We start from the raw sequence: 16385 nt of genomic DNA on the forward strand, positions 1-16385 counted from the left end.
CGCTTGCTTACTGACCTCAGGCTTCTGGAGGGGATGTAATGAGCCTATGGCTGTTCTGTCTGCAAGCATCAATGTCTTGTGCAGAGTGCAGAAAGACAAAAGCACAACAATAAATATTTTCTTCAGCTTAGGCTCATTGAACGTTTTAGTAGTTTGATTGCACATGATGAAAGTTCAGCCAGAAGTGATAAGCGTCTGGAAAATAAATTGTGCGTTAGGCCTGATCTTACTGACGTTGTGCTGTGCAAACCTGCATGATCAAGATGTCTTTGCAGTGTGCTTTTTGAAGGTCAGCTGGTCATCAAAGATTTCTCCAAGATTTCTGGTCGAACAAGATGGGTTAACTCTTGATGTATTACAGTGATTTGGCTCTTATTGGTCAGTTAGGTGCTTCACAGCACATCTGTGGCATTACTCATCTTTCAACAAACCTCTTGGTTGCTGTGTTCCGTTCTGCAGGGATCAATCCTTGGACCTCTGTTGTTTTCCCTGTATTTACTTCCCCTGGCCTGTATTTTTGAAAAATACGGCGTCTTTTTTCATCTATATGCCGATGATAACCAAATCTGTTTTGCCTTACAGCACAACAATAAATATTCTCTTCAGCACTGTTTGATTACTTAACAAACTTAAGTAATGTCATGCAATTTTTACTCCTAAATGAAAATAAATCAGAAATTACTTAAATAAACTATTAGTAAAGTTTTTTTTATCCAGGAGCAATTTTTAAACTGTATTATGGTATTTCTTAGGCCTCCATCTCTCATCTGCAACTGGTCCAAAACACTGTCACTAGACTCCCCATCCATTGAATTTGTTCTATCACCCTCTCTCCTCTCCACTGTTGTGGCAAAAAATGAACTCTGTTGCATCACTAAATAAGACAGCGTCTTTACAGCATTTTTACAGCGTCCTTGTTACACATGTAGTTCCAAGAATCCAAGATGGCAGCATGTCTCTCTTCTCTCTCGTCTCTGTCCTGTTTGTCCTGCTCAACGTTATTTTAAACTGGCTGTTTATGGACCCGATCTATGCCTATACCCAGTCTGTTTTTTACACAATTTGAAACTCTGTGTTACCGTCGGCTGCGGGTAGCATCTAAACCTCCTGCAGCTAAATGCTCCAGGCTCCGGTTGTTGAAAACCCTCTACAAATGCGCTGGATGCCTACTTCAGTCCAAACAATAGTCCATATTTCCCCTTACCCATTCCATATTTCCCCTTTCCTACCACAATTCCCATATTGTCGCGCTAGGCTTATGGACAAGCACCCAATAGCCGAAGTTACACCGTCGTTTACAAACGTTTGTGGACATACCTGCGAAACTGCCCGCTGAATTCTTCCTGGTCTCCCGTAGACGAGTTAGGCTGCTCCCCATCATGGGAACTCTACAGGTAATCTGGTTGTTACTTTTTACTTTGGATTTAAATTGTTCAACCTGTGCGTATCATGAGGACTTTACGACGTCTTTGCGATACACTACATACACTTCGTCAAAGAACACACTACACACACATACTCCAAAACAGGAGTATTGCGCCAAATTTTTCATCCATGAACCTGATATTTATCTTTCTCTTGTTTGTTTGCGTTTGATTAGAGACAATTTTATAGATTTTGGACAAAGATCATGTCTTCAGCAATGTGAAATCAAACGAGATGATATATTAAAGCATGTTTGGAAACGTCGTTTTATTATATTGATGTTACTGCTGGCTGGAAATGTTAAGCCAAACCCAGGACCCGAGCCTGAATGTTTATACACAGCAGGAGTTTTCGCTAGTAAATCGGGCTTGAAATTTTTACATTTAAATATCCGTAGTCTAGTGCCAAAGATAGATTTTGTTAGGATATGGGCAAATTCGACAAATGCAGACATTTTTGTTCTATCAGAAACGTGGCTAAAAAAATCTGTTAGTGATAATGATATTGCGATTAGGGGATACAATGTATTTCGTGCGGATAGGAAGAGTAAGGGAGGAGGTGTGGTTATTTACGTGAAGTCTAAGTATCATACCACTCTATTGAAGACTATGAGTATCGCAAAATGTTTTGAATTGCTGGCTATTGATCTGAAATTAGGAACTACCAGTTTGATTGTTGCTTGTTGTTATAGGCCCCCGTCAGCTCTTAAAGAAACATTATCAACACTCTCAGCTGTGCTGACAGATATTGTAAATCACAAGGAAATAATTCTGCTTGGTGATTTAAATTGGGACTGGATGAAAGATGATTCAAAGGACTTAAAGGCTTACTGTGATTCTGTTAATTTAACACAAGTAGTAAATTCTCCAACTCGCCCAAACACAAAAAATCTTAATAAATCCACGTTAATTGATATTATTTTAGTAAACCGACCTGATAAATATACAGAGGTTGGTATTTTCCCAAATGACATAAGTGATCACTGTGCTATTGGGATAGTTAGAAACTGTAAACCTGTGAAAACACCTTCAAGAATAGTGGAGAAACGACACTTTAAGACCTTTGACCAACAAGCTTTCATTCATGATATGTATCATTGTGATTGGGATAGAATATCATTCATTCCTGATGTTGATTTGGCATGGACTTATTTTAAGGGTTTATTTATGGGAGTTTTAAATAAACATGCACCTCTAAGGAGGTTCAAGGTTAAAGGGAGGGATAACCCTTGGTTTTCTGATGCATTATCCTCTCTGCTACATGAGAGGGACCTGGCCTGGGCTAGGGCAAGGAAATCTGGCTTAGCAAACGATTGGTCCAGCTTCCGATGCCTAAGAAACAAATGTATAGCACAGATACGTAAAGCTAAAGCACAGTTTTATCTAGAAGAGACAACCAGAAATTTGCATAATCCAGCAAAATTTTGGAAAGCTATTAAATATTTAAAATCTAACTCCTCATCATCAAGTTTACCAAAGCAAATAAGTGTTGATTCGAGACAAATCACAGATAAAAAAGAGATAGTGGACTCCTTTAATCAGCACTTTGCCTCTGCTGGGCATCTTTTCAAGTCAATGCCAGATCAACCCTTAGACACCGAGGTCCTGAATGTTAGAAATATTAACACTTTCTCTTTTAAGCCAATTACAAGGAAAATAGTCCTGTCAAAATTGAAATGTGTAAACTGTAGAAAGTCAGCTGGACCGGAGGGGCTTGATCCATCTCTCCTGAAGCTTGCAGCTGATATTATTGCCAAACCACTCGCTCAGATTTTTAATTTGTCTTTGGAACAAAATGTTATTCCTGAATCCTGGAAAGTAGCACATGTGATACCTCTTTTTAAAAGTGGGGACACCACACTATTGGACAATTATCGCCCTATATCTAAATTATCAGTACTGGCTAAGATATTTGAGGAATTAGTAAGTGAACAATTAAAAGAGTTTTTAACCTGTAATTGTATCCTCACCCCTTTTCAGTCAGGCTTCAGAAAGGGGCACAGCACCGTCACGGCAGCCACTAAAGTAATTGATGACATTGTGTCTGCCATTGATTGCAAAAACTCAAGCGCAGGACTGTTTATTGACCTTTCTAAGGCTTTTGATACAGTGGATCACAGCATTCTTTTAAAATGTTTAGGTAAAATTGGGGTGTCCTCACATGCGGTAAGTTGGTTTAAAAATTATCTTACAGGGAGATTTCAATGTATTACATGTGATGGTATTACATCAGGGAAGGCTGCAATTACAATCGGTGTTCCACAAGGCTCCATCTTAGGGCCACTTTTGTTTACCGTCTACATAAATTCTATCTCTGAACGTGTAAATGCAAATGTACACCTTTATGCGGATGACACCATCATCTATTGCACTGCACCCTCTCCATGTGAGGCTTTAATAAAACTGCAGGAGGCTTTCACAGTCTTGCAAGAAAATTTAAGGAAATTAAAGTTAGTGCTTAATGCTAAAAAAACCAAATACATGTTGTTTACGCACTCAAAGTTCAAAGTAAAATCACTACCTCCAATTGTAACCGCACAGGGACAGGAAATAGAGAAGGTGTCATGCTACACATATCTAGGTTTTTTATTGGATGAAAATATCTCTTTTAATCCTCATGTCATGCATGTGGTAAAGAAACTTAGAGTAAAGCTAGGTTTCTTTTTTCGAAATAAGGCTTGTTTTAATTTGAAAGCTAGAAAAGAACTTGTAGCAGCCACATTTTTATCTGTTCTGGATTATGGCGACATTCTCTATATGCATGCCTCAAAGTCTGTATTGCGTTCACTTGATTCTGTCTACCATTCAGCACTACGATTTATAACAAAAGCTGATTATAGTACACATCACTGCAATTTGTACAGCTTATCTGGTTGGTTACCACTGTCTAAACGCAGAAAACGCAATTGGTTGATTTTTATTTATAAAGCAATTACTGGATTATTACCATCATATTTATCCGTTTTTTCATTGGCAACAAACAATAGATATAACCTCAGGTCAAACAATAGCATACTTTTTAATGTGCCTACTGTTCATTCCGAATTTGGTAAAACAGCATACCGTTACAATGCTCCATCAACCTGGAACGCACTACAGAAAAAACTGAAACTAAACATGTTTATCTCCATCTCTGATTTTAAGTCGTATCTGGCAGACATTCTGCATCATACATGTGAATGTGTCTAGACTTTTGTTGTGTACAGCCTGAATATTCTCACTTGTAAATTGTATTTATGTTTTATGTTGTGTCCATCACTGTTTTTATGTTTTTATGTGTCTTTTTTTAACTATGTGCTGCCTTTTCTTGGCCAGGGCTCACTTGAAAAAGAGACTACTGTCTCAATGTGACTACCCTGGTAAAACAAAGGAGAAATAAAAAAATAAAAAAAAAAATAAGACACAAACCTCACCCAATTGTCTTTATAAAGATTTTTCTTGCAAGAAAATAATCACAGTCATAAAGTTATCCTAAATGTCTGTAGAGTGCTAACTAACACACACACAATCTTTTACATTTTCCACTCGCGTGGTAAAAGTTGAGAGCACTTACCATCTATCCATTTTAATGTCTCTACACTGGCAAGTATAGGATTAATGTTAAAATCTTGTTATTTGATGACCCGGCACCTCGGTACTTAACTGATCTACTGCTTTTGGAATGGGAGGATAGATACAGCTAGATCGATAACTGTATAAAATTGAAGTTTAGTTTGGGTTTTTTAATCAGTAGGAGTACCCAAGCCTGCTTAAATGCAGTGGGGAAAATAACTGAAAGAAGAGATGCCTTGATGGTGTGTTTGAGTGCAGGTAAAAGAGTAGGGCAAATGGCTTGAAGGAGCTGAGTGGATGGGGTCTAAAGGGCAGGTTGTAAGATGAGTGGAGAGGAGAAGTTTAGATAGGAGAGAAGAAAGAGAGGAGTACTTTAGCTGAGGGTGATCTGAGTTCCAATGACTAATCACTTATTTTTCTTGATTTGTAGGATCTCGAGAGCCAAATATTTAAATTTCTGAAAAATGAAATGGAAAAGTTTAAGAAAATATTACAAAAACAGGACACGGAATGCTTTGTTAAGGACTTTAATGAGAATAGATGCAGTATTAAAGAAGCAGCTCTTGATATCACTCTTTACTTCCTGAGAGCAATGAAGCAAGATGAAGCTGCTGATAGTCTAGAAGGTAAGAGACTCACAACCATGTGTCATATTGTCACTTATTAAATGTATGGGAGAAAATTCTGATAAAATATCTATATTTTTCTTCTGCTGTCTAGATGAGCTGGTCTTCGTTCACCCGCTAAAATGTAGCCTAAGGAAGAAGTATAAATGTGTGTTTGAGGGAATTGCAAAGCATGGTGACTCCACACTTCTGAATAACATCTACACAGATCTCTATGTCACTCAGGGTGGTAGTGAACAGGTCAATACTGAACATGAGGTCAGACAGATTGAAGTTGCTTCCCGGCATCATGAATCACAAGAAATACAGGTTGAATGCAAAAATTTGTTTGAAGCACCTGAACAAGACAAAGAGATCAGAACTGTACTGACGAAAGGCGTTGCTGGCATTGGAAAATCCATCTCTGTGCAAAAGTTTATTCTGGATTGGGCTGAAGGAAAAGAAAATCAAGACATTAGTCTCATATTTCCTCTTCCATTCAGAGAGTTAAACTTAAAGGAGAAAGGAAGACAAAACTTGATAGACCTTATAAGTCAATTTTTCCCAGAGACAAGACAACTGAACCTTACAAGAAGGAATCAATTCAAAATCCTGTTCATCCTTGATGGATTGGATGAATGTCGACTTCCTCTTAACTTTAATCGTAATGAAATGTGGCAAGACGTATCATCACCTGCCTCTCTGGATGTTCTTCTGACGAACCTCATCAAGGGAAATCTGCTACCTTCTGCTCTCATCTGGATCACCACCAGACCAGCAGCTGCCAGTAAGATTCCTCCTGACTATATTGACAAGGTGACAGAGGTCAGAGGATTCAATGATGCACAAAAGGAAGAGTACTTCAGAAAAAGGTTCACTGATAAGAATCAGGCCAAAAAAATAATTGATCACATTAAAAAATCAAAGAGTCTCTTTATCATGTGCCACATCCCAGTCTTCTGCTGGATTTCAGCCACTGTTCTTCAGAACATTTTGGAGGAGAAAAGAAATAATGATCTGAAAAACAATCAGGCTGATGATGCCTCAAAAACACTGCAGGAATCAACTACTGAAGACACTCCCAAAACTCTGACACAAATGTACACACACTATCTCCGCTTTCAGATTCAGCAGAGCCGCCAAAAGTATGATGGACAATATGCTTCAGATATTTCCTGGGATAAAGATGCCATCCTTTCACTGGGGAAACTGGCATTTCATGAGCTGCAAAGAAACAACCTGATCTTCTATGATACTGACCTGGAAGCCTGTGGCATTGATGTCTATAAGGCATCAGTGTACTCTGGCATGTGTACCCAGATCTTTAAAGAGGAAACAGGGATCATTCTTGGTACCATGTACTGCTTTGTTCACTTTAGCATTCAAGAGTTTATTGCAGCTCTTTATGCACATCTGTTTCTAGACAACAACAAGAAAAGTGTGTTCATTCATGAGTCTACAGAACAGGAAAACAAAAATGAAACCATGATTGATTTGCTCAAGACTGCAGTGGACAAAGCGCTCGAAAGTGACAATGGACACCTGGACCTTTTCCTTCGTTTTCTTCTCGGTTTGTCACTTCAGTCCAATCGACTACTCGTACGAGGTCTATTGATACAACAAGACGACAATGACCAGAGCAAAAAGGAAATAGTTCAGTACATTAAGCAGAAATTAGAAGACAACCTATCTCCAGAGAGATCCATCAATCTCTTCTACTGTCTGAATGAACTGAATGATCAAACTCTGGTGAAAGAGATTCAGAACCACCTTAGCAAAAGAAGTCTCTCATCTGCTGACCTTTCACCTGCCCAGTGGTCTGCTTTGGCCTTTGTGTTGTTGACATCAGAGGAGGAGTTGGAGGAGTTTGAGCTTCAGAAATTCAAGAAATCAGACGAGTGTCTCATTAGATTATCAGCACTCCTCAAAACCTCCAAAAAAGCACTGTAAGTTATATCATACATTTTGTTATGTTTTGATTTCATATTTAAAATTCATTTATGTACAATGGTGGATAACTCTTTTAAGGTTAAATAATAACACATTTTGTTTATATTTTTTTCTTTAAATAATGCAGTCCATTGGAATTAAAGTGTAATGCTTGTACTCTATAATATGTACATGTACGATTTATGTAGTTTTCAGCAAAACAAGCTTATTTTGCTTAAGAAGCACATCATGTTATTATAAAACATTGTTGCACAGTTATTTCGGTAACACTTTATTTTGATAGTCCACTTTAGACATTCTACTGACTATAAGTAACTTGGCACCTACAATTCAACTTATTCTGCTAACCCAAACCCTAACACCTAACAATAACCTACCAGTCTACTGACAGTCTACCAATACTCTACTGAGAGTTAGTTGACATATAGTTGCAAAGTTACTTATAGTTAGTTGAATGTTTAAAGTGGACTATTGAAATAAAGTGTAACCGTTATTTTTACTTTAATATGTAATTATCTTCAATGAAGGACATATGTCAGACAATGTCAGACTCCCTGATCAGTGTCCTGACTACGGAACTAGGGAGCTAATTTTAGATGCACCCAGGGCTTAGAAATGGTGGGCTTAACAAGGTAATGCGCAATAGCTTTGAAAACAATCAGACAAAATGAGTTGAGCAATGGGTTCTAGAAAATGCATTTTATGATAGGTTGGCAATGGAGTAGAGAGGAGTGCAGTCTGGTCAATATCCAGGGCACTCAAGCTGTTTTTTTTTTGTTTGCATATTAATGTCATTGTAGCTCAAACTACACACGGAATATTTACTGTTTATATAAAAACATTGGTATAAATTTTATCTTTGTATTTATCAACTATATTACATGTATCTAATTCTGTGGTGTAATTAATTAATTTTGTAGGCTAAATGATTGTAACTTAACAGACAAAAGCTGTTCAGCTTTGTCTATAGTTCTTGGATCAGATACCAATCTGAAAGAACTGAACGTGAGCAATAATAATCTACTGGATTCAGGAGTGAAGCTGCTCTGCACTGGATTGAAAAGTGCAAATTGCAAATTAGAGATACTGAGGTAAGTTATGTGACAATTCTAATTAAGATCTATTTGTTAACTTTTCCTTGGTTAATCTGCCACAGAACAGAGGGCAGACCTGCTTCAGCTCAGTTAAATGTTTAGGTTTTAATTTCAGTATGAACTGTACAATCCTGGTCCTACCACAACATTTAAATTGAGTTGGTTGTAAGTGTAGACTTTTTGTGTTTTGAGGCTGTGTGTATGTTGTGGTCATTTCAGATGAAAGACTTTCACACCTGTAGAGTTTTAGATAATTAAAATCTAATCTAAGGGACTCTAAATGTTTGGTTGAGTTGATGTCTAAAATAGGCCTCTAGGACTTTTGTATTCAGTTTTATGTTTGCTTTACAATTTAGTCTACAATGACAAAACACAAACAATAACTTTATGAATTAATAATGTAGAAGTAATTTCTAGAATAGCTGATTAATCAGTTAAATTGTAAATTTTTAATTTTTTGTTCCAGACTTTCAAACTGCAGCATCACCGAAGAAGGTTATAAAGCACTGGCTTCGGCTTTGAGATCAAATCCTTCACACCTATTAGAGCTAGATGTCACAGGAAATGATCCTGGACAATCAGGAGTGAAGCTGCTTAATGATATACTACAGGATCCAAACTGTCAACTGACGAGACTGAGGTAAGATTAATAAGAGTAAGGTAAGAGTAATGCAAAATAAATTATATGCAGGTGAATTATTTATAGAAATATTATTTCACTGTTGCATTAAAGTAAGGAAAGACAAATGCTTTAACATTGTTTCAGAATAAGATTCAGTTTTTCCCTAAATTTGGTTAAGAACTGATTAGAAACTAAACTGAATCAGTTTCATCTTCCCTTCTCCAGGTTTTTGGGTTCTACTGCAGATGAAGCCTGTCAATATGTGAATGGAGTTGTGGGTAAAAACCCATTATTCCTGAGAAAACTGAATCTGAGTGGACATAATCTAGGGGAGTCAAACATGAAACGGCTTGTTCCTCTATTGCAGGATAAACATTGTACACTCAACACACTGATGTGAGTATTTGACTTCATTGATATTAACATTATTGAGTGGGAATAAATTAGAAAGCTCAGGGATAGTGAAGATCTGCTTTCTGTTGCAAAATCTGCAATGCAGACTGGAAAAACCGAAGTGTGTATTTTCAATCATGTACATTTATATATGTTAATATGCATTTGTAAATGTTAATTTTAGGTGATGACATTATAGGTGCACAGAATTTTTTTTGTTGTTGTAAGAAATAGACAAAAAAAATCAGCTATTGCAGCTATTGAGTAAGTATGTTAATATGTCAGCAAGTATGACATCTATACTGTCCCCTTGCCTTACATCAAATTACAAAAGTAATCTATAAAGATTACTTATTAATTGACCCGTCAGGTTTTGCAGGAAATGTCAGTTTGATGCTATTTATCTTTGCGTGGTTACATCTCCAACTGTATATATCTTCTCTGCAACCACCCACCGCTCACCCCTCCCTTTTGAAGCACATAGAGAAGATATGGCGACCAACACAGGACAAAGGTGTCGTTGTTTGAGAGGGCAGAGAGTGAATAGCAATCTGTAGAGCAGTTTGTTCATTTTGGGCCACTGTAGAAACATGATGGCACAAAAAAACATTGGGGGGATTCTGTCTCTCATAGTTGAAGTGTACCAATGAAGAAAATTACAGACCTCGCTCATCTTTTTAAGTGGGAGAACTTTCATAATTGGGGGCTGACTAAATACTTTTTTGCCCCACTGTAGCTAGCTAGTTATGCTTTCATCATGTAAATGCATATTACCTCACTGTAAAATGTATACAAAAACAAGCTTTATCGCTGCTATCAAGAAGAGGGGGATTCATTTTGTGAACCGCTACCTTGATCACCACCAACACTTCCCTCTGCAGTGATCATTTTACACTGGATAGTTTTACAAAAGTTCTTCGGAGACAACTGGGTTTCACTAATAATTTACTGCAGAATGGCGCTGAACCGACTATATCCTGCCTTGGCCTTAATCTGCCGGTCCCGCCAGATCTGGTGCCATCGTTGTATTATGTACCACTGCCACATTGTCTTGTGTGCTTACTGCAGCTTGCTGGCTAGTAGGCATGGTTTCAGTGCAGCCAGCTGACAGATCTGCAGCGTTTCAGAGCAGATATTGCTTATTTTTTCAAGATTTTGCTTGCCGATTTTGATTTTATCATTTACATTTGGCACACATTTAACATTTTGTGGTGTGACAAACTCAGAATAAATATTTGACTTTACATGGACTTTAAATATAAATTCATTTAAATATAAATATTTAATCTTTGAGTAAACACTTAAGTACAGTACAGTTTTAATTGAACTTTTAGATACAACACATTTTAATTTAATCATAATTAAATTATTTTATTTACCTGTATGTAAGCACAGTGTAGTGTTAATGTACAAACTGTATTTACAATGTTAAAGTGGCTGAAAACAATAAATATATATTTATATATATTAGGAATAAACTGCCTCATTTTTGAGCTGTGCAGAGCTGTAGCTGAATAGTTAGGCCTACTACGCTACTGTATTTTAATATTAAAATATTAAATTGGTCATTATGGTGTAAGTTTGAGAACCACTGCACTATTGTATTTATATATAAAATTATTCCACAATACAGTCTACACAGTGTTTAGGTCAATTACCGAAAAAAATCTATTTAATCTCTTACTTTTTACCTTTTCATGGGGCTTAGTAACTAGTTACACCTAACACTGCTGATAACCCTAGACATACACTAGCTGAGAGAGTGCTAACACATTTGATATAGTTCCCTCTTCTGACCAATGCAATCTCTCAATATTTACTCTCAATATTTAATTTACTATTTTGTCATAGAAACTCCATGTTTTTTTCTCTCTTGCTATTGGGGTAAACAAAACTGCAAAAACTGCATTTGTTTGAGTTTCTGCTCACCACTGTGAACCACTGAAACTTTACCCAACTATGACAGCTTTTGCTTCTGAGAACCCCAGAAATTAAAAAGGGTATATTCAGGCCAGTCTCATAGTGCAGCTTTTTTCAGCATAGAACATAGAACTTTGTTATAAGCAAACATTTTTTATTTTTTATTTTAAGACTTTCAGACTGCAGTATCAATGAAGAAGGATATAAAGCTATAGCGTCAGCTCTGAGATCAAACCCTTCACATCTGATAGAGCTGGATCTCACAGGAAATTATCCTGGACAATCTGGAGTGAAGGAGCTCGATGATTTACTACAGGATGAACGCTATAAATTAAAGATCATCAGGTGATAAAACCTTGAAATGTTTAAAACTGAACTATTCATGTGAAATCAGCTGTATCAAATGATGTGTGGATCAAATGCTGTGTGGATCAAAATGAACCAGTGTGAGAACTGGAATTACATTACAATTCAAAGTTCAACAGAATCAACTGAATTTGTGACAACAAATAATGTAAAACAATTTATTTTATCTACTTCTTGTAGGTTTTTGAAAAGTCCTGCTGCACAGGAAGCGTGTGATTATCTCACTGGCATTTTGAGTAAAAGTCCATTATTACTGACAGAACTGGATCTGAGTGAAGATAAATTAGGAGATCTGGATGGGAAGAAGCTCTCTGCTCTTTTGATGGACTCTCATTGCAAAGTGGAGAAAATCAAGTGAGTGAACATGCCCTATACATGTTCAGTTTATTCATTATAAATGACTGTCCATCACGTGTGAGCAGATCTGAAGTACTGTTGATGTGATCTGGTGTGGTTTGAATATGTGCTTAAAAATAAATAATGCTCATTTTGTGTTTAGGCTGAATAATTGTGAGCTGACAGAGAAAGGCTGTTCGGTTCTAGCTACTGTTCTCTCCTCCAAAACCATCCTGAAAGAGCTGAACCTGAACAACAGCCGTCTGCTGGACTCAGGAGTCAAAGAGATCTGTGGGGGACTGAAGAATCCTGTGTGTGAGCTGAAGATACTGAAGTGAGTACATTTCACCATCAGCTACAGTGAACAATGAATATGAGCAGTGAGATGAATATTGCACATTGGCCACTGATGATAGGTATATTATATGTAGCTGAGTAGTATGTTCGTATTGGAAGAAGGTGGCGGGAACCGGTGAACGTTTAACAAAGATTTGAATCAAAAAAATAAACAAACAAACTGAAAGTAAACCACGGGTAGACATAATAAAACGTAAACAAAACACAACGTAAAATCCAGGCCTGGTCCTCTCTCGTCCTTCACTGGTGTCGCTTGCACTTGTATGCCTCTGAGCTCCCTCATGAGAGGACTCAAGACTTACACGGTCTCCTCTCATCTCCTGTCTACCTCGCCCTACACCCCTCACAGGCAGGGGGGTACACCCGTGATGGCGCTTACTACCCCGGCAGGGTCCAATCTCCACATCTCTTGTGTCTGGGTATGGACAGACGAGATGAGAGAAACAGGAGACGGAGACAAAGAGAGCGACAGGACAAGAGAGTGGAGAGAGGAAAAAACAAATTCTGGTCCAGTTCCCAGACACACTGCCACTTGGTCCTCAGCCAGCCGAGAGGCTCTTCCTCGCTGTGCCAGCATTGGTACTGGATGCTCGGTAGGTGGCTCAATCCTCCTCCGCCCCCTGACGGCCAGTTATGGCTCCCACGGTTGCGGGCAGCCGGCAGCGAGTCCCGTGCTACCTGCTCCTCTCCATCATGGCGGATGGCAGCAGGCTCTGGCCCACGGGGAACATCAGTGACTCCCCCGCTCCTTCCAGGATGGCCACCACCCCACCTCCACCCAGAGGCACGGCAGCGAGCTCTCCTTCCCATAGGTCTTCACTTGCTCCAATACCATCGCCTCGGGCATTGCGGTTTTCTCTCTTCTACACTGCCAGAACTCTTCAGCATCGCCATTCTCCCTCAGAATCGAGGGCTTTCCGACAGCATGTCCATCCTTCCTCACAGGTTTTCAGCATCAATGTAAAGCAGTTCTGTCTTGAGAGAAGAAAAAGGTAGGAACCGGTGAACATTCATAATACTTTAATCAATTAAACAAATAAATTAAAAGTAAACTGTGAGCAGTCCCTCACAGACAACTACCGCACACATACAAAACGTAAACTAGTGTAAAATCTTGGCTTGGTCCTCTCTTGCCCTTCCCTAGTGTAGCCTGTCCTTATATGACTCCGAGCTCCCTCATGAGAGGACTCGAGACCAGTGTGACTCGCAGGTGACGCTCATTCTCAATCACGCACTGGTCTCCTCACGCTCCTCCCACATCTCTCGCTCATCTACCTGCCACATATAGATTGTTGAATATGTCCACCTCCAGAAGCAGAAAAACATAAGATGTATAGTTTCTCTAGCTAAAACAATAACTGAAAGAATATTTGTTAACTGTACTATAATAAAGGCAAACACAAGCTGTGGAAGGGAAATGAGGAGGGTTGGACTGAATGTTAGGTCCTAGGAGCCTGAGCCAGTTTTGGGGCACTTTAAATGTTTTGACATGCTCTGACATTTGTGCTTTTTTCAGTTGCTTATAAACATTAGTGGTAAAAGTGTAAATTATTTATTATGTGAGCAACATGTATGAGAGAATAATGTTTATGCATAGTTTTTGAAAAAAAAAGAGATTAAGTGACAGAAATACGGCCACAAAACGAATAGTAAATATGTGTCCACAAGAATTTTGAATAATGAATGTTGTTGCCTAAAGTTTTTGCTTCAAATTTATGTAAAAATCATTGTGTCAGCAAAATCAAAATAACAATATTATATATTACTTTTAAAGAATTATAATACAAATATACAAAAAATAAGTTTAAATTGAATGCAATTCAAATATATTTATTTGATTGTCATCTCGCACATGAATCTGCATTCAATTAATTAGCATCAAATAAACAATATAATCCTTATTCTCAGTGAATAAAGATTACTTATTAAAGAAGATATTGAAAAAATGCTTGCATAACCACCAAATAGGTGGCGCTGTGCACTAAGTAGGTTATGTAACTCACCATAAAACAAAAGAAGAAGAAGGAAGTAGAATGGGGCTTCTTTTTAGCGTCTGTTTCCATAGTGAATCATTGATTTGTTGCTCTGTTGAGAATGTCTTAGGTGTTAAACGGGAACATACTCTGAGTTGTCTGAACTTACTCTGGGACTCAAGGTTTGGGTTAATCAACCGAGAGTTAAGTATATGTGTTGGTAAGTTAACCTTGCTTTTTTGGAATGCACCCCTGGGACATTACATTTCTGGTTTTGTGTATGTTTGTGTAGCAGTCAGACATGAGGAGGTACCTTCCCTGAGCACTGAACGTCATTACAATATTCAGTAGTGTGATAGTATAACATTTTGTGATTGTGCAGTAATGAATGAATTTTAACTGTAATGTTACTTTAAATTCTTGTTTTTATTCTTTTTAGGCTCTCAAACTGTAGTATCACTGAAGAAGGATATAAAGCTCTGGCTTCAGCTCTGAGATCAAACCCTTCACACCTGATAGAGCTGGATCTCACAGGAAATGATCCTGGACAATCAGGAGTGAAGCAACTCAATGATTTACTTCATGATCCGAACTGTCAACTGAGGACACTGCGGTGAGTGTTTTTAAAATAATAATGTTCTATAATCTTAAACCCATTTTAGCTGAAACATTTTAGCATTTATTTATAACAGAAATTATTTTTGAAACTAATAAAATTGTTTTCACAACCATATAAAAATAAAATATATGGCAGGTAATGTCAGTGTCTTTTTTTCTCCAGTTTTTTGGGTCCCAATGCAGATGAAGCCTGTCAGTATGTGATTAAAGTTGTGGGTAAAAACCCGTTACTCCTGAGAGAGCTGAATCTGAGTGATCATGAATTAGGAGACACACAAGTGAATCAGATCGCTGCTCTACTGCAGGATAAACACTGTAAACTCAACACACTGATGTGAGTATTTTGTCAATTTATTATTGGACATTTAAATTTCTTAAAAGAACACAAGTGATCAATGATGCATGAATCCTCAGTAAGTACTGAATATTGGGATGAATATTGCGATCAAGTACTTTGTGTTTGTAAATTCTCCCTCTCATGTTTATCATTTTAGGCTGTGTAATTGTGGTCTAACAGAGGAAAGCTGTTCAGCTCTCGCTACAGTCCTGAGATCAAACTCCAGTCTGAAAGAGCTAGACATCAGCAACAATAATCTGCAGGATTCAGGAGTGAAGAAACTCCAGAACGGATTAGAGAATACAAACTGCACACTGGAGAAACTCAGGTAAGTTAAATAAATTATTGTTTGGTTTTAATAATGTTGGTCTCTTTTGTTCAAAGTTAAAATGACTTGTAAACAGAGTGAAAATGAAAGGCATGCTTTTGTGACAAGACAAGACCTTCTCTGACCAGAAGAAAAATAAATGGTGTATTTGAGATTTTACTATATAAAGCATGTTCACTGATACCAATTTTATAATAGATTTGGTTATTTCAAACCTCTTTTCTCTAGACTTTCAAACTGCAATATCACTGAAGAAGGTTATAAAGCTCTGGCTTCATCTCTGAGATCAAACCCTTCACACCTGATAGAGCTGGATCTCACAGGAAATGATCCTGGACAATCAGGAGTGAAGGAGCTCAGTGATTTATTACAGGATCCAAACTGTCAACTGAAGATACTGAGGTATGTTTTTGTAAAAACATAGTGCAATAGCTTTTAAACCATTTTATCTGAAATATTATTTTTTATTCGTTTGTAAAAAAAAAAAAAAAAGTCATTATATGTCAGTCA

General features: G+C 37.6%; 1 protein-coding gene across 4 annotated transcripts in view; it reads left to right on the forward strand.

The window, feature by feature from the left end:
* LOC137040135 (protein NLRC5-like) overlaps positions 1-16385 on the forward strand; it is a 57459-nt gene that overhangs the window by 13517 nt on the left and 27557 nt on the right. For all 4 annotated transcript variants that reach the window (XM_067415547.1, XM_067415550.1, XM_067415548.1 and 1 more), the window contains 12 exons: positions 5407-5602; positions 5697-7527; positions 8452-8622; positions 9092-9265; positions 9473-9643; positions 11732-11905; positions 12107-12280; positions 12426-12596; positions 15032-15205; positions 15374-15544; positions 15705-15875; positions 16104-16277. In XM_067415547.1, the coding sequence (XP_067271648.1) occupies positions 5407-5602; positions 5697-7527; positions 8452-8622; positions 9092-9265; positions 9473-9643; positions 11732-11905; positions 12107-12280; positions 12426-12596; positions 15032-15205; positions 15374-15544; positions 15705-15875; positions 16104-16277 (3752 nt within the window). The remainder of the gene's footprint in view (positions 1-5406; positions 5603-5696; positions 7528-8451; positions 8623-9091; positions 9266-9472; positions 9644-11731; positions 11906-12106; positions 12281-12425; positions 12597-15031; positions 15206-15373; positions 15545-15704; positions 15876-16103; positions 16278-16385) is intronic.

This window comes from Pseudorasbora parva, chromosome 14, assembly GCF_024679245.1.
Source record: "Pseudorasbora parva isolate DD20220531a chromosome 14, ASM2467924v1, whole genome shotgun sequence".
Taxonomy (NCBI): Eukaryota; Metazoa; Chordata; class Actinopteri; order Cypriniformes; family Gobionidae; genus Pseudorasbora; species Pseudorasbora parva.